The following is a 21,893-nucleotide window of genomic DNA, read 5'->3' on the forward strand; positions in this document are numbered from 1 at the left end:
GGAGGCAGAGTTACTCTGAAACATAGAACCAGTAGAATGGACACTGTTACAGCAGGACATATCTAACAACATAAAGAAAAGCTTTCAATTAACTAGTATGGAACTTCCTTGACTTACAGTGGGGTCAGTTGAAAATATTGTAAGTTGAAAATGCATTTAGGACACCTAACCTACCGAACATTATAACTTAGGTTAGTCTACCTTAAACGTGCTCAGAACACTTCCATGAGCTTCCAGTTGGTCCAGATCATCTAACACAAAGCCTATTTTATAATAAAATGTTGACTGTCTCCTGTAGTTTATTGGATACTGTACTGAAAGGGAAAACGGACAGAAGGTTGTAAGGGTACTAGTTAGTCACTCTCGTAATGGCTCTTTGCCCCTGCTCAGCATCACCAGAAAGGCTCTAACCACATATCCCTAGCCCAGGAAAAGATCAAAATTCAAGGTACAATTTCTACTAAATATGCATTGCTTTAGTACCACCTTAAATTGGGAAAATCGTAAGTCAAACCATGGTTAAGTTGGAGACCATCTGCACTATGATACACTGCAACTACAGGCGAAGTAGTGATCATTTCCCCAGACGTGTTTGAGCAGAGATTGAGTAACTGTTGGAGAGTGGTGCTAAGGTGGAATAAGAGCATGATGTCTGAGGCTGAGCTAGAATGGCCTCCGAAGGTTCCTCCAGCTCTCAAGTGTTATGAAATAATTTGCAAGCACTGGCCTGCACAAAGACCTTAGTATTCCATTTTATCATACACACCCCATTCCATATGGAAAAGGATATTCAGTCCACTTTTTGGAAGTTGTTGTCATCTTCATGTTCATTTTTATATCTCTGAAATTTTAATATATGTTGAGCGTATAGATATTATATATCTCTGTTATATTATATATTTATATATTATATACCTATATATTGATATATAGATCTGCGTATCTGTGTGTATATGCATATGGCAAATACCTTTAACAACATTTCATTAATCCTCTGACCATATTTGCAAGGTAGAACATGAGAGGTATTTCTGTGATTATAGCATAGATGAGAAAACAGGGGCCCAGGATCTTCCCACATTCTCCTGCCTCTGATGGTTGTTTGGTAATGGTCCTTTGAATAGAGTCCTTTATTTTATGTGTGGATTTTTTGTTCGGTTTTAATTACAACAAAAACTACTTAAAGGGAGAGGCCATAGGAAATCTGGATAACTTTCTTTCTTTTTTTTTTTTTTTAGTTTTTAAGATTTTAATTTCTTTTTAAAAAAATGGACATTAATATTCATTATATATTTACGTCTCAAAACCCCCAACTTAGTGAAAACAAGACATTCAGTAGCACACTAGCAGCAGAAGGTGCTTGTAACTACTAATCATTTTTATAAAGTTATATCTATATAAAAATAAACACTAAAGAGAATAAATAGGCTCAACTAAAGTTAATAAGAAACAAGTATAAATAATACCATATTTTAAACTGGAATCTGTGAAAGTCTTACTACATAAGGATTTTCACTCCAAGCAGACAAAATACATACAAATCTAAAACTTAGAGGATAGCAGGTTAATGGATTTTCTCTTAGTTGAAGCCTATCCAACCTCAGTAACATTTCTGGATAAAGCATAAAGTTGCTACTGTACATTTTAAAAAGATTGGTCCAGTTGTGTGTGCTCTAATTTTTTTAAAAGACTTTATTTATTTGACAGCCTGCTTCTCCCCTTCCCACTCCCCCTGCTTGTGTGTTCTCTATTTTTAATTGCTCCTCCTCATTTACAGCATTGGCAGCAGCAGCATTATGTGGATGGTCTAGAATGTCTTTGTTAAATCCATCTAATGACTCCTCCTCTTGATCCTCACCTGTATTAACCTCTTCAGTGGTCTGTGCCCTGGGTGTATTTATTAACAAGTCATTTCTGAGGGACTGACTATTACTCAGTAGCTTTGCCTGCCTTCTTTCCAAGGCCAGTTGTTTATTTCTCTCAATTCTCTGTTGTTGTTCTTCTGTTAGGCTTCTACCTGACTCAGAAGCAAAATACTCACTTTTCAATGAGTTTGTCAAAAAGGGATCTGATTGGGTAGCAGTTACATTGTGGCCATGATTTTCTCCTTCTTCATCATTATTGCTAATAAAATCTTCATGTAAAATAGGCAGGTCAAGTCGAATTCGTTTTAAACAGGTCTGAACTTCCTTTTTACTTCCTAGGTATTCAACTCTGTCAATAAAATCCTCGAATTGCAGTTTAGGGAATAGCCTATGTGCCCAATGCTCCATGTGTCTGATTGGCGTTTTCAAGTCTTCAGCCTCATGACCTTTACCTTTGAATTTTGCCTTATCAAACACATGCCTTAATGCTGGAAGCCCTCTCTCTGAAATTAATCTCTGAGCATCCAGCTTGGGTATATTCCGTTTAACTCTTCTCTTTGGAGGTATAGGAACAGGTGCTCCTCTCCCTGACTCTTCATCAGGTTCAGCTCCTTCACCATTTTCTCTCTGTGGAGAGGCTGGAGGTGGAAAAGGAGGAAAAGTTTCATCTTCTCATAATCTGCTCATAATCTGGTAGGCGAATCAAGCCATTCTCCTGTGACTCCAGCATCTTTTCCTCTCGGGTGCACTTCTGCGGTCACAGCGCTGGATAACTTTCTATGGAGAGATTTTATCTTTTGTTTTGTTACCCTAGAACGCATCGTTCTTGGCCTAAGATTTCCCCTCCTCACACATAGTTAATATTTAAGAAGCACATGTTAAATTGAGTTGCCATGTCAGCACTTTCCCAATCTCAGGTCAGAGCAAAAGGAGTCTATGCACAACTTACATCTGATGAGGCAGCTACAAGTCAAAGCATCCTGACAACAGGGCAAATTTCAAGTAATGTGATGCTCCTAGGATTAACATAGAAATAGCAAGATAAATGTGTATGGGTGACTAAACAAGACTTCCCTCCATAAATCAGCTCCTGTCTGAGTCAAAGGATAAATTTCTCAGAAGCATTTGTAGAACTGAACCCAGCTTTGGTTGCCTTAGGGAGGCTGTGTAAAGCAGAGATAACTGCTAGATTAAAAGGAGAATTGGTTTGTGTTCTTGCTGTGATGTTGAGAGGCAGGGGTGACGGTTTGGGTAGACCCTGCTGGAGAGCCCAAAAAAAGATTCGGAGTCCTCTACTTGGAAATAAGGAGTCAACCTTTTTCTTTTGTTTTTTAAGATTTATTTTATTTTAGAGAGAGAAGGGAGAAAAGGAGAGGGGGAGAATCTTCAAGCAGACTCCCTTGCAGAGCCTGACACGGGCTCAATTCCATGACCCATGAGATCATGACCTGAGCTGAAACCAAGAGTCAGATGCTCAACTGACTGAGCCACCCAGGCACCCCTGAACCCCTTTCCACTTTGGCTTTGGGTAAGAAATCTCACTCAAGGATCAACTACATATTTCTATAAGGTCATGGTTTTGCAAGACACTGGGCCATGTTTTCCCAAGTCAAATGTTTCACTAAGAACTGAGTGTCTTCCTAGAACTGCTAACGTTTCTGAGGCATCTTGGTAGACACTAAATCAAATAAGCCCACTCCCCAGGGCTTGTCTGTGTTCCCAGCCGATACACGCTGTTATTCTCTCTAAAGATTCATTTGCACTACTCATTAGTCATTCTCCAAGCTTTTAACTTGGGCAAGCACAGATGAGTGTCAGATGCTTTTCTTTTCCTCTGTTGGGATGCCCTCAAAAAGCTGACCTGTGCCAACTAGTGAAAATTCCACCTTTATTTTTCTTGTCCGGCTAAATTATCACTTCTTCCCTTTCATCTTATCCCCTTGCCCCAAAGCAGTGCTTGGTATGCTTATGTAACTCTCATGGATTCTGAAGATGGCCCCAGGAGAGTTAGCAATTGAACTTCTACCTCTGTTTAAGGCAGTTTCTCTGAATCAGAGAAGGTGGATCCAAGTTTTTTGCCACTCTCGTGAGAGAGAACATTCTTCAGCAACATACTTCATTGTCAAAACATGGGACAAGAGGGAGAGAAGGTTTCCAGTAGACGGATTTCTGCTCACTCCTGCACATCGCCTTGCCTTGGCAAAGTACTTCCAGGGATTTATTTTTCATTCCATTCTCATAGACACTCCAGGAAGTATATATTATCAGTCTCATTTTTCAGAGATAAAGAGAGTGAAGCAAGATGGTGAAGTGGCGTACCCATGGCCACCTAGCTGAGAAGCAGCCAAGCCAGGGCTTGGGCACAGTTCTTCTGACACATGCCATATCCAAGTCTCTTTTTTCTCCTTCGTGGCTGCCTTCCCAGTTTCATGGAAAGAATCAAAGCCTGAAAGGATAAATAACAACAAGAGTAAAATTAATGATCGGCTTTTTAGCCTTTTCCACGTGGTAGATACCATACTAATAACTGCAGGGGCATCATTGCTTCCATGCTTTTATAATTTCTGAGGGCCACCGTCACCATCCCCACTGAAGGAAGAAACTGGGTTTCAGATAGCGTAAGTGACTTGCTCAGAGTTACACGGGTCGGTAGAGACAGAATCCATCCCCAGGTATTGAACCATGCAGTTTGCTAGTTCCATAAAGCAAAAATTTGAGGGGAGAAAAAAAAAAGCAGGGCCTTGTGAACAGAGTCCTGAGCAAGAAGGATAAATGATCTGAGTCTGAGTTCTAACTCTGCCTCTTCCTCTGTGTGATCTCCAATGAATCTGTTGACTCTGTGGACTGCTTGCTTCTTCTTATAAAATGGGGCTGATACTATTGGGCCTGATGTCTCAGAGGAGGATCCAATCAGGCCAGACATGCCTAGAGTCTCTCGAAGCTGGAGAGCACCAGACAAAGAGAAGGTATCATTCTTAGTGTTGGAATTGCGACTATAACCCCAGTGTCCTGACACGTCATAGCACTGCCCAAAAGTCTGGGCTCTTTCCTCCATAGCTGCAGATCAGCTTGGTTAAGAAGAGCTTCATTCTCAAAGTATGTGTCCATAAGAGGATCTCCATTTCCTTGTAGTATGCAAATTTATTGAGTGAGATTAAGCTACCCTCTACAGTGTATTTTTTTAAAAAGATTTTATTTGTTTATTTGAGAGAGAGCGCACAGAGGGAGAGTGAGAGAGAGAAGCAGACTACGCGCTGCGCAGAGACCCCCCCCCATGCAGGACTCTATCCCAGGACCCCGGGATCATGACCTGAGCCAAAAGCAGGCACTTAAACACTGAGCCACCCAGGCACCCCCAAACAGTATATTTTTGAGCAGTCTCTTCCTGGCCTCTGGGCAAAGCCATTGTCAGTCAACAAAATAGATGGAGTTACTTCCCGGAGGATTTTTATATTCTGAGACTGACTAACAACCTTCTCTTACCCTGGAGCAAGTAGGGCTTTCACAGGAAAGATCCTAGGGCAGCTTGTGGCCAAGGCCAAGACAGAATTGAATTGCTCTTGTGTCCATCATGAGAGTTGCCATTGACCAATTGCCTCCTATGGGACAGGTGCATTAATATATTATTTATCCCGATTGCCCTCTGAAGTATTTTTATCCCATTTCCAAAGGAAGACGGTGAGGTTCTGGGAGAAATATTCCTAGAGCTCCTAAGTTTTGTACTGGTCTTCCTGTCGTGTCATCCATCCCCTGTCATTTCAACAACTAGCCAAGTTTCCAGTTTCCCACCCCTCCTCCGGGGCAACCCTCGTTCCTGCCAGTCATCAGAACCACTCAGGGCTTAGAGGACCATGCTGGCAGGAAAGAAACTGCGTTTTCTGAAACTCACACCCACACTTTGGGTTGGATCTGGGCTAGGACCACTGCCCTCCATCTCTACTTTTTTTTGGGGGGGTGGACGGGAGACTTTATCAAAGCCTTTGTTTTTCTTCTATTCATTCAGTCCTGGGTTTCTATTTAGTTGTGATGACAGATAGACTATTTTTGGAAATTTTGTTGCCTTGGAGTACAAATCTGGAATTTATGGGGATTGAGGAAGCTACAAAATGTAATGGGAATTGATGTATGCCAAATACTAGTTTTCAGTCTCCTTCACAGGTCTACAATCACCTTATTTGGGAATAGCAAGATAAGTTATGTGGTTACTGTATTGCTCCTGTAATAACCAGATTTTATTTAAAGAACTATAAAGGACAAAAGGGGGAGAATACATTTTGGACAACTTGGTTTTTTTTCAATTTTTAAGTTTTGAAGGAAAGTTTTTAGAAAATATTTTAGAAGTTTCCTAAATTTCATTCCCTTTAAGGTAAACTTATAGCTGGAAGAATGATGCCTTAAAAACCTTTCTATCATTACCTGAATCACAGGAAATTGGTGGAAATTTTTACTACTAGTCATATAGAACCGCAAAGTAGATCACAACCCTTCCTTTCAGAAAATAACATTTTCGGGGCACCTGGGTGGCTCAGTCGTTAAGCGTCTGCCTTCGGCTCAGGTCATGATCCCAGTGTCCTGGAATCGAGCCCCGTATTGGGCTCTCTGCTCCGTGGGAAGCCTGCTTCTCCCTCTCCCACTCCCCCTGCTTGTGTTCCTTCTCTCGCTGTCTCTCTCTCTGTGTCAAATAAATAAATAATATCTTTTTTTAAAAAATCCAAATTCTTAAAAAAAAAGAAAACATTTTCAACCAGATATGTTATCTGCTTCATAGATGTAACCATTTTCACATCTGGGAGATCTTAATCTGAAAATGTCCACAAATTACACAGCCTGGCTAGGGGTGGAGGGGAAGACGGAGATGGGGAGTAAGGGGCTCCACCCTGAATTCTGTCTCTTGGCTGATCCTGCTTTTCTCCTATAGCATCTCTTTATGTTTAAGAAAAACCCAATTGTCTTGTGAACTGTTTGAGCCTCTGTCACCTTTTGGTGAGGTTAGGGGGCTTACAGCGGCATTTCTACTCATTTTCCCTTGTTTTTCCTGCTTCAGCAGAAAAGAAGCCCCGTTCCCTCTGACACTGGAGCTTCCTGCCAAGGGACTGACTCTGCTTTCTCTGTGGCCAGCTCTGGAGAACCAGAAATCCAGCCTGTCAGGGACAGCCAGCTAACATCACAGGCAGAGGACACGTAATTAGCTCGTTTGAACTTCCGCTGTTGTCATTGTGGTGGTGGTTAAGGATCAAAGAGTTCAAGGCAGGGACAGATCAGCTGGCTGCAGGGAAAGTTTCAGGCTTCTTGGCTTCAGTGACTCATTGGACTAACGGGTTACCCGTAGTGAGTGTCTGCCCGAGCTCGCTTAGGACAGCACTATCAGACCTGTGGTAAACACAGTCTCAGTGACTGATTTTAGAACCTAAACCAGGTAGGTGTTAACATGCTTTTTAGTGGTAAAGAAGAGGTGGGGAAGAAGGAGAGAACAAAGACCCAAGTGGTGGAATTTAGTAATAAAAGCAAAGCAGGAAACCAAAAAAATATTTCTTTCGACAACCAGCATATTTTCCTGTTTAGAGAACTGTTGTCCCTGCCTTAACCACAAATAACAAAGAATGAAATAAATCAGGGCACCTGAGTGGTGCAGTGGGTTAAGCAGTCGACTCTTGGTTTCGCCTCAGGTTGTGGTCTCGGGTCATGGGATCGAGCCCCGTGTCCGGTTCCAAGCTCAGTGCGGAATCTGCTTAAGATTCTGTCTCCCTCTCCTTCAGCCCCTCTCCACTGCACTTTCTCTAAATAAATAAATCTTAAAAAAAAAAAAAAAAAAAAGGAATAACATAGATTAAGATTAAATGGCCGGTTACTCAATAGGGGCAAGGAAATTAGAGTCAGGAATCCCTGCCTTGTCTTTGAGAAAGGTCTGTTCTGTAAAATAGAGAGACTTCTGTAAGCATCCCGCAGAGACACACCTTTTGTCTGATGCCAGGGAAGCCCACAGGGGCTCCATAGAGTCAGGGCATGAATAATAAAGTGGTCTGTTTGGGTACTTCGGCAGGTGTGAGAAGGAAAAGGGAATCCTTCTCCAGGACAAGGTTTTCTCAACCCTCCTGCTCTCAGAGGGGCCCTGAGATTGCTTCAGGAGTATACAATTTGTCAGCATCATTGACAAATTCCTGAAGTGGCTCTGGGCTACCCAGAAAACTGCTGTGTCACTGGGGGACCCGAGGGGGGAGGGGACAAGTTGTTGTTAGAGGAATTGAAGGGCTGGCTAGAGAAACGGTCCCGTGTGCCTGTCCAGTGCAACACCCAGGACTGCTGCACCACTGTCAGGGCGGGGCTCCTCCGCCTGCCAGTCTCGTACTCATGCTCATGCTGTTGCATGCCCAAGGAGCATCCCCAGGGGCTGAGGCAGATCCAAGTTGGCAAATTCAAACGGTAAGGAAGCCCTGAGCCTTGGCTTCTAGTAGCTTTGCTCCAGTCCACAAATTGAGCAAGGATGAGTGCTCAGAGCAGCACTTACTGGTGACAGAGGCTTCCTGAAGGGGGTGGGTCTCAGCCCAGCCCCAGAGTGCTTTCTCAGGGATGATGCCAGGTTAGCACACTGGTCTACCTCCAGCCACCATCCACATTTACACCCTGTAGATCCTTCTCTCCTGCCTCAGGACTGAATGGCTGGCATGAGAGGACTGGCAGTCGTGCTGGTCGGGAGGGGGAGAAGGAAGCTGAGCTGAGCAGGGGAGACAGGGATTCAAACTCAAGGAGAGCTTACTCCTTCACCTGGGCTCTAACCCCATCTTCAGTCCCAGATCTGAGCCAGGAAGGAACCAGCCCCCAGGGAAGCCCAGCGGTTGGGGAAGCAGCCAGAGGGGGAGGGGTTGGCCCTCTGGTTAAGTGGTGTTCAAAGACAGAAAAGAGAAAAGCAAGAAATGATTGTAACTTTAAACACTTCCACTGAGTCTGTGAATCCCTCCAGGTCCTAGAGCGAAGCACACAGGGAGAGCTGGCCTCACCCTCTTCCTTTCCCATGTGTAACTTATTTCTCCTCATGACTAAAGCTCTTGGCAAAATGATTTACCTTGGATAAGAAAAAGTTGGGGGTCAGAGGAAAGTGGTGCCCAAGGACCAGCACATCCTTGCCCCCCGAGACCCATTCCCTTGGAGAGGTCTTGATTGGTCTCCACTCCTCCAAAGACTGGAGGGTCTTTGCCAGTGGCTTTGGGCTGCTGCCTAGGCTCCCGGGCAGGAGCTCCGTGCCCCTCCCTGCCCTGCCCGTGCAGCAGTCCTCATGCCTTAGCTCGGGGTGTGAGGAACGTCATTTCGACAGAAGCAGTCTTCTTGAGGAGACAAACCCTGCTAGCTGAGGTTTGTTCTGCTTTTGCTCATGGAGGTCCCAGCCTACCCTCTGCCCTTTATTCACATTCCTTCTAACCCCCTGGCAGATAGTATTACTCTCTGCCATGAAAGACTCCTTCACCTTCGCGCCAAGACCAGACCACTGTCACATTTCAGAATGTGATTTCATAAGAAACTCCAACTAGGGGAGTCATTGCCAACCTCCTCAAAGGAACAAGAGGACTTCTCTTCTCCTAACTGCCACTGCAGTGGTTTCCTTTGGTGGCCAGAGCCCTGGGCAGTCGGAACACATCGAGCATCTATGTGTTTACTATGCCCTGAGCATCTTCTCAGGCTGGGGGAGGCAGTAGAAGAGAAAACTATGGCTTTCATACCGCCACTTCCACACCCAGCCTTCCTCAGCCTCATAATCCTTAATGCAAACAGAGGAGGAGGGGCTAGGATGTTCCAGAAGAAAAACGTTGGCACAATCAGTTCGAAAGAGATTATCCTGAAGCTATGGCTCCAATTTTATACAGCCATTTATTCACCTAGCCTTTATTGATCACCTACTATGCGCCAGGGTTCTAGAGCTACAGGGTGGATGACAGACGGTACTAATGCAAAACCTGGGGAGTTGACTCTAGGGTGGACCCTCATGGCCAGTGAGGATTCTGTGCTTGGGGCAGATGTCCCTTGGCCCCAACTAGCTTCTACTGTGGGGGACATCCCATCCCCCCTTGCTGGCTTGTCCTGGTGGGAGGAAGTGATAAGTTATGAAGAGCAAGGGTGCAAGGAGGTGCTTCTCCTCAGGGGAGTCAGGCTTTGGAGAATTCTTTCAAGAGTTTCAGCTAGCTTTAAGTAACCCAAAATGTGCTTGCCCCTATATGAGCCCCCTTTCTCCATGTGTGTGTCCCATTTCTGAGCAGGCAGACAGCATGTGAGTAAGAACCTTAAGAAAGTAGGACTGTTCTCTCACTCTTATTGCCTTTTTTCTATTTAGTTTCCTCTCTTCACTTCCTTTCCTTTTATCCTGCAATACTCTTGGCACCTCCCCAAGAGCTTAGTGGCTCTTCCCTGCCTACAGGATTGAATTCAGACTTCTCAGCTTGCCCTTCCATGGCATGCAGACTCAGTTTAGGACTGTTGAATATGGTATCAGAATGAACCATTCTCTTGGTCTTTTTCAGTACCTGTATTTCACAGGTATCGATGGGCTGCTTTTTCTGGGAACTTGAGGATTAGTATTTTTCCTTCAAAATCAACTTTACTTTTTGCTTAGAGACTGTTAAAGACAAAGGTCTTCTCCCCAGCCAAACCCATAGACACAGGTGAGCAAACCTTCCCCTGACCCCATGCTCTGACACTTGGAACAAGCTGAAACAAAGTGTGCCCTCATGTTTTTCAGCAACGGGTTTTCTTGCCTGCCCTATCCCCGTAACTGAACAATGATTACAATCCTCTGTACTTTAATATGTAGATAAATTATTAACAGTGGGTTGTACCTTTTCCCAGGTTGTAAAAGGATGACTGGTTAGAGTCCCAACGTTCTCCTTGTCTGTGTAGGAAATGTAGGGGAGGATGTCATCTCAGATCACTTGTCTCTAAGACTCATAACTAAGATGTGGCAGGCTCCAGCCAGGAGTGTGAGTGAGGTGACAGACAGCAGGAATGTCACAGGTGAACCTTGGTGACTTTCACCTTTCTTTGTCAATTTTGATCCTTTTTTTCCATCCATCTTTCTCTTCTGGGATTGGGAATGGGCAGGGGGCAGGGAGTATGACTAGGATATCAATGGTTGTACAAAGGTCTTAGGGAAAGGTCTGTGTTTTGATGCGAAATGGGCAAGGACACTCTGTGTTAACATGAAGACCAACATGAAGGCCCACTGTAGAACCCAAGTTTTCCAGGAGGAAAGTGTGGACAGCCAGTGGAAAGGCCAGCATGATAATATACTGGCATGATCACATGACAGACCAGTCTGTCGTACGGGAGCAGGAAGGGGCAAACTGGGGTGGGAGGGTAAGGGACTAAAAGATGCTGGAGTCAAGGATGCATTGCCTTGATGTGGAGTTGGAAACATCTCCAGATTTGGCGGGAAGGCAGAGAGACAGAGAGAGGCCAGCCAGTGAACTGTGTAGAACCACTAGATCCCATGGATACCAGGTTCAAGTTGGGGTGATTGGGCTGAGGTGTTTTGTTTTGTTTCTTTTGACAGCTGTCATTTTTTAGAACAGCCTTAAGTTTACAGAAAAATTGCAAAGAAAATACAGAGGGTTCCAGGGTCTCCCAGTCTTCCCTACCCACAAATTCTTCTATTATTAACATCTTGCATTAGTGTGCTACATTTATTACAATGATGAACCAGTATGGATACATTAGTATTAACTCAAGTCTGTAGTTTACATTAGGGTTCACTCTTTGTGTTGTACAGTTCTGTGGGTTTTGACCAATGCCTAATGTCAGGTATCCACCATTACAGTGTTTCACTGTCCTAAAATCCCAGCTCCCCCAATCCTCCTTTCTCCCAAACCTTTGGCAGCCACTGATCTTTCTACTGTCTATTTTTTGCCTTTTCCACGATGTCATATAACCAGAATCATATAGAATGTAGCCTTTTCAGATCACCTTCTTTCACTTAGCAAATATGCATTTAAGTTTCCTCCACATCTTTTCATGGCTTGATAGGTCATTTCTTTTCAGTGCTGAGTAATATCTCATTGTATGGATGTGCCACAGTTTGTTTATCCATTCAAGCAGACTTTTCAGTGAGTTAAAAGGCAGAAGCAAAGGGCACCTGGGTGGCTCAGGTGGTTAAGCATCTGCCTTCAGCTCAGGTCATGATCCCAAGGTCCTGGGATCGAGACCTGCATCAGGCTCCCTGCTCAATGGGGAGTCTGCTTCTCCCTCTCCCTCTGCCCCTCCCCACCACCACCACCACCACCACCACCACCCCCCCGCCGGCCGCCCCTGGTTTATGCTCTTTTGCTCTCCCGCATGCATGCACTCTCTCTCTCAAATAAATAAATAAAATATTTTAAAAAAGAAGAAGAAGAAAGAAGCAAAAGGTTTGGAGAAGTGGAATAACAAATTTTGAGTGCAGAGGCCTGAACCAGCCTAAGGCAAGGTTCCTGAGACCAGTATTCAGTGGGAGAGACCAGTGCCTCACTGACTCCCACCAGGCCTTCCCTGCTTTTATAGACAAGAAGTTTTACAGAAACTTCATAAGGGCAGGAACCATGCCAGCCTCATCCTGAGAGCCCAACACATGGCAGATATCCAATAAATAATTGTTGAGCCATCTAAACTTCCAGAATCTTTTTAAAGAGCAAGTTTGCCCAATCACCAGAAGGCCTGAAGCTCCTGAGGCTGGCCTGTCATCTCAGGCAGGTCTCAGCTGCCTGCTTGGCTGAGCCCCTCTGTGCCACGGGGTAGGGCAAAGGTTGCCTGGGACGTTCACCTTCTGCCCTGGGAATGCATCTCTCTTGCCACCATCTTCACCTGCCTTGTGAGATGTTCTGTAGACATAAGCACAGCCAACTATAGGGAGGCAGGAGAACCAAGGGAGATAACAGGCCAACCTAATATACCAGGTAAAAAAAGCATTCTCGTCATAGGATTGGAATCCAGCTCTCTGTGCACTCATTCTTTCAACCGAATCACATGGCAGTAGAATTAGCCACACAACTTCTGTAGAACAGAGAGAACAAGCAGGGTGATTCAGGTGGTAAGAAATAGCTATGAGAGCAAGATGAGCCATGCCTTCTTGGCAAAGATGCTCCTATGCGGGAGGAAAGTCTGCCACAATAGTTACCGTCCATGGGTGGGAATGGTTGGAGCCCGGCCAGGGGAGTGCAATTTGATATGAGGGGTTGCTCTCCAGGGGAGCTGGTAAGTTGGGTCAAAAATTGCAGGACAAATAGAAATGCGCCAGTCACAAATCACTAGCTCAGTGGCGCCCCCTGGGCAAAAGAGCATTATCATTCAGACCTGGTGTGTGGGTGCAAAGTCATTGCTTAAAATCTGGTCCTCTCCTAGGGCGTGACATTGGTGTTCCGTGGTACGCATATCACTTTCTCTCGGTGTAATGAAAAGGGCATATGAGCCCAGGAAGACGCTGAGGGTATTTGGCTTGGGATCTCTTCCTATTCTACCCATGTGGGTGCTCCTGTGTCTTACACAGTGACCACAACCAGTGGGGAGCTCTTGAGAAGTTCTTATCTACGAAAAAGAATGCAGTAGCTACTTGGCCCAAAGGCTGTCCTGAACAGTGGGGCTCCTCCGGAGACACACATTGACTCCTTGTCCCCACTGTTACATAACTAGAGGAGGCAGAGTTAGTGTGGACAGTTCATTAGACAGAGGGCAGAGGTAGAAACATTAGGTGGAGTGAGGAACGGCTGCCTTCCCACCTTGAAACACCAAAATGGCCTATCCTTGAAGAAGGAGGACATATCTGTGAGGTGGATGGCTCAGTGTTGGTTCTGTATGTCCCTAGAGGGGCAGCAAAAGTAGCCCAGACATCTCCACGTAACCAGAAACACAGGCAGAGGAGAGTCAAGCTCACATCGCAGCAGAGGGTCAGTCTTGGGGAGAGCGGGCCTCTCCCAATGCAACGGCATCTGGCCCCTTCTGCTGCACCTGGCTGGTGTCCGGGGCATTGCTTGCACCTGCGGACCCCAACCCCAGAACTACGACAAAGTTTTCCATATCCAAAATGTCTATGAGGAAGATAGTGTCTGTGCCTCACCGAAATCTGTTTTCTTGGGGCATCTGCTATTTTGGTGCTTCCCAGCACAGAATTTTCATCTTAATTTCTTGCTCATTTGCTTTTGTCTTCACGTGGAGGGCCTGCCTGTGGAAATCCAGGGTACAGTCCACCATTTGGCAATAGTGGTGAAGAGACGGTGTGAGCCTCGGTTACTCTGCCCTGGGAATATGCATTGCTACGACACAGTCTTCCTCTTCTCTCCTCCCATTCCTGCTCTTCTTCCCTGGCTTTGCAGAGCACTCTTTAGACTTAGCTCCTTCCATCTTGGACTATGCCCTTCCTTCCCAACCATCCTGTTTGTTAGCCACAGACATTGGAGCCCATTTAAATCTCCACGCATAACCAAGATAAAACCTAAGCACGGGGCTCAGAGTCCCCGGAAATTGGGAGATGGGGAAGAGAGGAGGTCACAGAGCTGAGAATGACATGCAGAGGTGGGCACCGGCTCTTTTGCAAGGGCCATTAAAAAACAAACATTTACGACAGAGCCCAGAGCCCCGTGCTTACTGTTTAACAAAATTATAGGTCACTCACTCACTCATGTAGTCTCTCAGCAAATGCTTACTGAGCACCAGTTATATAACAGGGTGAGCCTTGAACACGAAGATACCTGATCTATAGTCCTTGTCCCCAAGAAGCTTATGAGTGACACAGACGCCTGGACCCATAACGGTAATAACGAGTGTGATGAAGTCTGTGGTCCTGAAAGACGCCGTGGCAGTGGTTCTGTGTGAGGAAGCTGGGAGCCCATCTAGGCTGATCTGGCAAGAATCATAAGGACTTGACACCTGAACGGAGTCTTGAAGGTAAGGTTGAGAAGAGGAGGGCACTGGATAGCATGTTCCCTGCAGGAGCCAATGCAAGGGCAAGGTGCCGAGCAAGCAGGGAGGTCATTGGGATTAAAGTGGCTGGAAGCCTGAGTGTGCGACCCAGGGAGGGTGAGACCAGAGAAGGCAGAGCCGGCTCAGGAGGGACCCTGAGGTCTTTGCATGGGAGGATGGTGGACCGGAGAGGAGTGGAAGCAGATTCATACTTCAGAAGGAAAGCCTGACTGAAATGTGGAGAACAGTTTAGAGGGGACAAGACATTAGACACAGAGAACACATCGGAGGCTGTTACAATAAAATTGGCTGGAAATGATATCCTCGGAAGCCTTCGTCCACACCTGTCCACCTTAGGCTTCCTGTCGGAGGGGAAGGCGAGCCGGAGCAAAGGGCTTGCAGGAAACTCATTCATTCGTCTCATCATCTTGGTGCTGCTGGCAACTGTAATGCCTTCGTTTTACAGTCACCACCACGTCCAGTCACCTTCGCATGAACACTCCCCTCGTGCAAGCTAGCCTCCAGAACTGGGGGACAACAGATGCCTGGGGTTTGAGCCGCTCAGTTTGCGGTCATTTGCTGGGGCAGCTGCCACACCCAGGCCGTCTCACAATCCCCTATGGAGGATACGAGGTGTAGGGAGTAAGGGCTCCTTGGAGTGAAAAAGACACACACCCTCTACAACTCGAGTCCAGGTTACACTCCAGCGTGGATGCTGGGCAGCCCAGCCAGCGTGACAGTGTCGCGCCGTGGAAGAGCTGCGAGGCCAGGTTTGATGCTCAAGACACCAGCACAGCCCTGTAGAAATACAAGGCACTAATGTGCCTGGGAAAACTTTCTCCTGCTCCCAGTATTTTGAACAGAAACAGATGCAGCCAAATATCATCCCAACTTTCGTCCTCCCCCACCAGCCTCTCATGACAAGGAATCAATGGGCTACTCTTAGACCAACAGACATGTGGTAGGAACAGAAGACAGCTGCTCTCGCTCCTTGATAAGCCTCCACCTTTCGTTCCCAGCAGCGTGTATGTATAAATTTCACCAGTGTCACTGCTCCTGTGAGGAGCCCCAGAGTTAATTATTAACAACCAAACAAATTCATAGTGAGCGCGGATTCGGTCTTGTTGCAAGGCTTGAGCATTTTCGCGAAGCACATTTCCATGAGGACTTTGCCCCCATTGGATTCCTTGTCAGGGTGCGCAGGACAGAGAGACAGACAAATATCAGGTCTCTAATTTCAGCCAGAACACAACCCAGCCTGAAACCTCAGAGAACTCACTTGGAAGGTTTTCCTAGGAAAGTGGACTTGCCAATTTGACATCTCAACCAAATAGGTGTTTGGGAGGGAATAAAAATCACATTTCCTTAGAAGGAACTGGGGTCATCTGGTCTGACTTGGGGATTATTTAGAGAGAACATCGTTCATTGTACCAAAGAACTCTAAATGATGATAAACTGTCAGGAGAATTTGACTCATTGCCTATGTACACCCACCGTGAAATGAACACATTTTGGAATTTAGGTTGGAAGAAAGGTGGGAATTCATTTTGTTCCTTCTCAGTGTATGGATGAGGCTTCTGTAATTAATGGATAGCCCATGTCAAGAGAGCAAGACTAATGTCTCCTAGGTCAGTTTGCTTCCTGCCCAAGGAAATCTGAAATCCTGGGATGCTTCAGAGTGCCCTCTAATAGATGTTTCTCTAATGTCCTTCAAATAGTTCCCTAAATTTTTTTATGCAAAATAAAACTTTCCTTTATTGCTATAATACAGAGGTGGACCTTGGCCTGAATCGTGCCAAAATCTCAACACTCTAAACGGATAGTAACCCCACATTTGTTTAGCATTTGTGATACATGTAACACTAGGGTAAACTAGTGATACATGTAAACTAGTGAAACATGTGATACATGTAAACACTAGGAAGTCAGGTGACTTACCTCTTAGATGCGTCATGGATACTACATTATTTGGAAGGTTGACTAAATGCATGCAAAGTGCTTAGAACTCCACTGCAGCCTCAGTGTGTCCCTGCTTTGGCCAAGTACAACCACGCCCTGTGAGAAAGGGAAGGAGGTAGGGCGCAGGCAGAGTTGACCTTATCAGTAAACACAATAGGTGGGCACCCATGTGCTGCAGGGGTCCCCATGCCCACGTCTAATTCATTCTAGTTCACCGAGTTCTCACTGTTTTATAATCTTAAAAGTTAAAGGGTGCCTCAATTAAAGGCAAATACTCTTCTGAGGGATATCATTTTAATCAGCCAACCATTATCAGGAATTCTTTTATATCTTCCCAGGAACCTAAAAGAGCAACAGTCTTACAGGTACAGGCACAAGAAAGAGGCCAATCTTCTGATGAGAGAGAATTCATACCATTGGTGGAGATGGTCATTTGACATCTAGACTGATCCACTCAAAAGTGACTTTTTCTGTAAGAATAGATTCAGGTTTTAGTGGGTTGCCTGCTTGCAGGTAGAACAAATAGTTTGAAAACTCTGATGCCCTGAGGGAATGAGTTGGCAGAGGAAGATAGTGGAGGGGCGCCTGGGTGGCTCAGTCGGTTAAGCGTCTGCCTTCGGCTCAGGTCGTGATCCCGGGGTCCTAGGATCGAGCCCCATGCAGGGCTTCCCTGCTCAGCGGGGAGCCTGCTTCTCCCTCTCCCTCTGCCCCTCCTCCCTGCTCATGCTCTCTCTCTCTCTCGCTCGCTCTCTCTCAAATAAATAAATAAAATTTTTAAAAAAGAAGATGGTGGAGTGCTTCAAATACCATGCCTACTTTGTTTTTCCCAGAAACGTATCCATCCATATCCCTGAGGTTTCGACATTCCACTCAGTTCTGGGCTCTCTATCTAAAAGAAAATGATCACATACCCACACGTGTGTCTACAGCTGACCACAGTGCAGTACCAGGATTCCGTTCGAACTCTATGGCCTCTCTCCATGTGTGAAGTAAAGAGGAAAAGCACATGGACCCTAAGGGGACCCCATTTCCTGTATCTTAGAGACCCTTGGCCTTGATTAAATTAAATTAAGCAGATGGAATGGGATCCTTAGGAGAGAGACTCAGGACCTGGGATCAGGCCACACTTTCTGGATGTGAAAGGCATACCATGGGCCTACCAGCTTCATTGGAGAACCCAAGGATTAAGGCCAGAACACGTCAAGAATCCTGTGTTCAATTCTATGATGTACCTTTGACAAGGGGCATTGGCAACTTACAGTTTGTCCAGTGGATGGCGACAAGGAAACAGACTGATGACACTCACATAGAAATGTGAGAGTTGGGATGTTGTTTCCCAGAGGAATATGGTGGCTGTCTATTCTTTAAAGGATTGTCATACGGAAGAGGGAGAAGAAGTATTCTTCTTTGCTCCAAATGATAGAAGTAGGGCTAGGAGAAAAGGTTATAGGATGGCCAAGTTTTTCTAGAAATTAGAGTTGTCTAGAGTGAAGAAGCATTGTGCAGGTTGATGCCTTGCCTGGTGTTTGATGTGTTGGTTCAGTAGTGGGGGCATGTGGGGGTGGGGGCAGAGGGGACACCAGTCAGAGAGGTTGAAGAGGAAATGCCTTCCCTTGGGCAGGAGACTGGACTAGTTGCTGCTAACTGCAAAAATGATTTTTTAAGTGGATGAACAATAAAGTGGGTGTGTGGTCTCTGTATTCCACAAATTTTAATTTCCCACATCAACTATTTCATGCACAGAAAACCTGAGAAACAGGGAAACTAAGAAGGTTGCAAGGTATTTTTAAAATACCCGGGATCACAAATGGCAGGTGCACAGTGTGGTTGTGGAGGCCAAGCCCACAGGGGTTCAGATCCTGCCTCTGCCCTCATTATGCTCCATGATCTTGAATGGATTATTGAACTTAGATATGCCTTCACTTTTGTGGCTGTAAGGTGGAAATAACACCTGACTTCTGTTGTTATGAGTCAGTTACTCCACCTAAAACTTTAGAACTCTGTCTGGCACATAGTGAGCACTCAATTAATGTTAATGACTGTGGTCACAGAAGGAGAAATCATCATGATTTCTTAAGTCCATAAGAGAATTTAAACAGCATGGCATTGCTTTCAACAAAAAGCATACATGTTCAGGAGTGACTGATTCTGTAAATGGAGTGAATGACAGCTAGTCCCATGAAGCAATAGAAAAATAGAGCCTGGTGATTTTTTTTGGAAGGGGGGGGGTAGTGAATCCCAAAGAGAATGGAAGGGTAGCCGAGTTCCTAGGATTTCCCTGGACTGTTTCCTTGGACTGTGTTCTGGCTTCTTGGTTCCCCAAGAGAAATAAAAGTCAAAGCCTCATCCAGATTACTCATCTGCCCCAGTGTTGACAGTGCAGTAACCTCTGGTTGACAACTTAATTATCTCTACCCTGAACTTTTTTGCTTATCGTAAAAGCACCTGTATGACCAGGGGAAAGAGGAGAAAAAGACACAAGAGGGCTTAGTTTCTCATCTTGATAATTGCCTGAGAGGGCTCACTGGGGGTCTAGGAGCCCTTCATCCCAACTTTGGTCCTTTGAATTTCCCAGATTCTAATCACTTTGCTAAGCTGGCAGCTAATGAAAAGAAGGGAGAAAGATTTTGAATGTCCCTCTCAGGACATATTATGCATCTCTTGAGATTCTCCCTTATTTGTTCAAATGAAATAGATCACTGGGGAAACAGCAAAAGTCTCCTGCTGTTGAGAAAAATGTTTTCCAGTGCTGGGAGTTACACCACTTTGGTTCTATGTGAAATAAGGCAGCTCTGTCCTAACACTACATGATCGATTGCGTATGATGGGATGAGCTTATTCTTCATGCTCCCAATAAATACAGCGAAACCACAGACAACTCCGGTTGGTCTCTTCGGAAACTGTATGGTGCCAAGAACAGGAATTTAAATTGGTTCCTTTCTCCTTGGGTTGTTTATAAAACCAAGATTATTAAAAAATACTAAGAGCTATTATGCTTCATTAGTGTGCTCTGGGGCATGATTCAGTGCTTGGGTAATATGTGCTAATCATCCACTAATCATGCCCATCTTCTAGGACTCTTCCACCTGGTACGTTCATGCGTCCCCTGAAATTTTGAGTAGGGATGAAACAGTGGCTAGAATCAAGTGTGAGATGAAAATTATTTCTCCTGATTGCCTTGTTCTTTATTATTTCTTCCTCTTTTTTGTATTTTTTATGACACTAGCCATAAAATCTATCTGCATGGAGATCTGTCCATTACACAGAACATTACATAACCTCATTTAGAGAGGGAAATTATTTCTGGCAACAGTATCCCTTAACTTGAAGAGGCACTGTTTGGCCAACTAACAATGGGATGAAGAGTCAGGCATAGTCAGTGCGCCGGTTTCTCTAGGTCAACAATTATAAGCTATTCTTTATTTGACCTAGCATATATGTTGATGGTGGTTAAACACAGCAAAACTTTCTTCACAAAGGTTTCATTTGTCCGAAGGGTTTTACCCACTGATCTGCAAAGAATGCCCACAAAACCCCTTTGTATGAGAATATGGGCTGCAGGTTAGGTTCTCCCAGGTAGAAAATACGTCTTCAAAAAATCCAGTGGTTCATGGTAGAACAGGGGTCAGATGTAGGGTAATACATTCCAAGTCCATTGTTAGCCATGTGCAATAACTTGTCAACTCTACCTAACAACAGTTGAAGACCTTAAAACTGCTATTGGACTCCATGGAAGATCTCCAGAAAGCAGAAGGTGAAGAAACATTTAAATGTGTGTGGACAGAGGAAGAGAGCAACGTGGACAACTCCTACCTTCTATTTGCATGCACAGAGCCTGAGTAATTGTCCCTGGTCTCCTTCCCTCCTAAGAGCCTTTCTGTTTAAGAAGGTTTTAGGATCTATTCCCCTTAATCATAAAAAAGGAACTCACCAGGTTGGAAAATTTTAGCCTCCACTTTATTCCTTACTTCACAAAGAATTGCACTTAATCTGTAAATGGGTTTGATGTTAGAGAATTGGATGCTGCAAATTGGTATTATTAAACTTAATAAGAGAGGGGAAGGACTCTTTTAGAAGAATAATATAGTCTGAGGGGGATCTCTCACTTATTAGGCATCTGCCCAGAGATGTTTCTGAACTTAACAGTTACATTAAATAATTCAAAATTACTATAAGTGCACAGCACTTTCCTCCCACGATCTTACTGAAATTAAGGGTGCCAAATCATTCTCTCATTATTACTTCCCAGTGGAAAGGTATGGCTCCTCCTGCTAGTAGGCTAACTAGACTCTAATGCCTGACTAAGTAATGTACAGCAAAGCCAGGATTAGTAAGCATGACTTTGACTGACTTTAGCCAGTCAAGAAGATCACCCTTGGTTACATAAATAGAATGACCAGTGGAATTCTTATGTAAATATTATTAGCTGGTTTTGGACATTCAACAACATATCCCTGTAAAAATATTAGGACACATTTTCATCCCTATGAAGCCTCAAGAATTGGACATTTTAGGACTTAACTGAATGTGTTGCTCATTACTTTTGTCCAAGGACATACTAACCAATGATGTATTTTTAAATACCTACTATATACCACTTCCAGTCTTGAATTGAGGAGATAGGAGATACTTATCTTCAGAAAGAAATTCACTAACTATACAGAACCATATGCAATAAATGTCAAAATGAGAAGCATAGAGAGGTGCTGTATGAAATTACTGTGTGGCCCTCCCAGGCTAATGTAGGCACTCGGTAAGCACTTACAATGGTAGATAGTTCTTTATCTGCTCACTTGCCTATTATTGTCCCACTGTGCTGGACTAGAAGCTTCATGAGGGCAGGGCCCATAGCTCAGCTATTATACCACCCGTCTTACCTGGCCTGTAACTAGCAATCAGTAAAAGATCATAGCATGGAGGAAGCTACATAGAGAAATTAGGGCAAAGGATGGGCAAAACTTGAACAGATACGGATGTTTAAAGGCTGAATGAACAGATAAGCCAAGACAGGAAGCAAGGATTAGCATGGCAAATATATCCTTTCACTGTCTCAGCAAACATTTGCAGACCCCTCCGCATCTGCTAGATACTGTGTGGGCAGTATAGGTACAAAGGTGAAGAAACATCATTCCCATGGGCCGAGAAGAGATTTTCAGACCA

The 21,893-nt window shown here is 44.7% G+C and overlaps 1 protein-coding gene across 1 annotated transcript; it reads right to left on the reverse strand.

Moving 5' to 3' along the window:
• Nucleotides 1-790: 790 nt before the first annotated feature.
• Nucleotides 791-2,595, reverse strand: LOC123835717 (TIMELESS-interacting protein-like). Its single transcript, XM_064596945.1, is given in 3 exon segments — nt 791-841; nt 1,728-2,537; nt 2,539-2,595. Coding segments are annotated over 3 exon segments (918 nt in total).
• Nucleotides 2,596-21,893: the final 19,298 nt, after the last annotated feature.

This window comes from Mirounga angustirostris, unplaced genomic scaffold (assembly GCF_029215605.1).
Source record: "Mirounga angustirostris isolate CCGP_5_RB_7025 unplaced genomic scaffold, mMirAng1.0.hap1 SCAF_7, whole genome shotgun sequence".
Taxonomy (NCBI): domain Eukaryota; kingdom Metazoa; phylum Chordata; class Mammalia; order Carnivora; family Phocidae; genus Mirounga; species Mirounga angustirostris.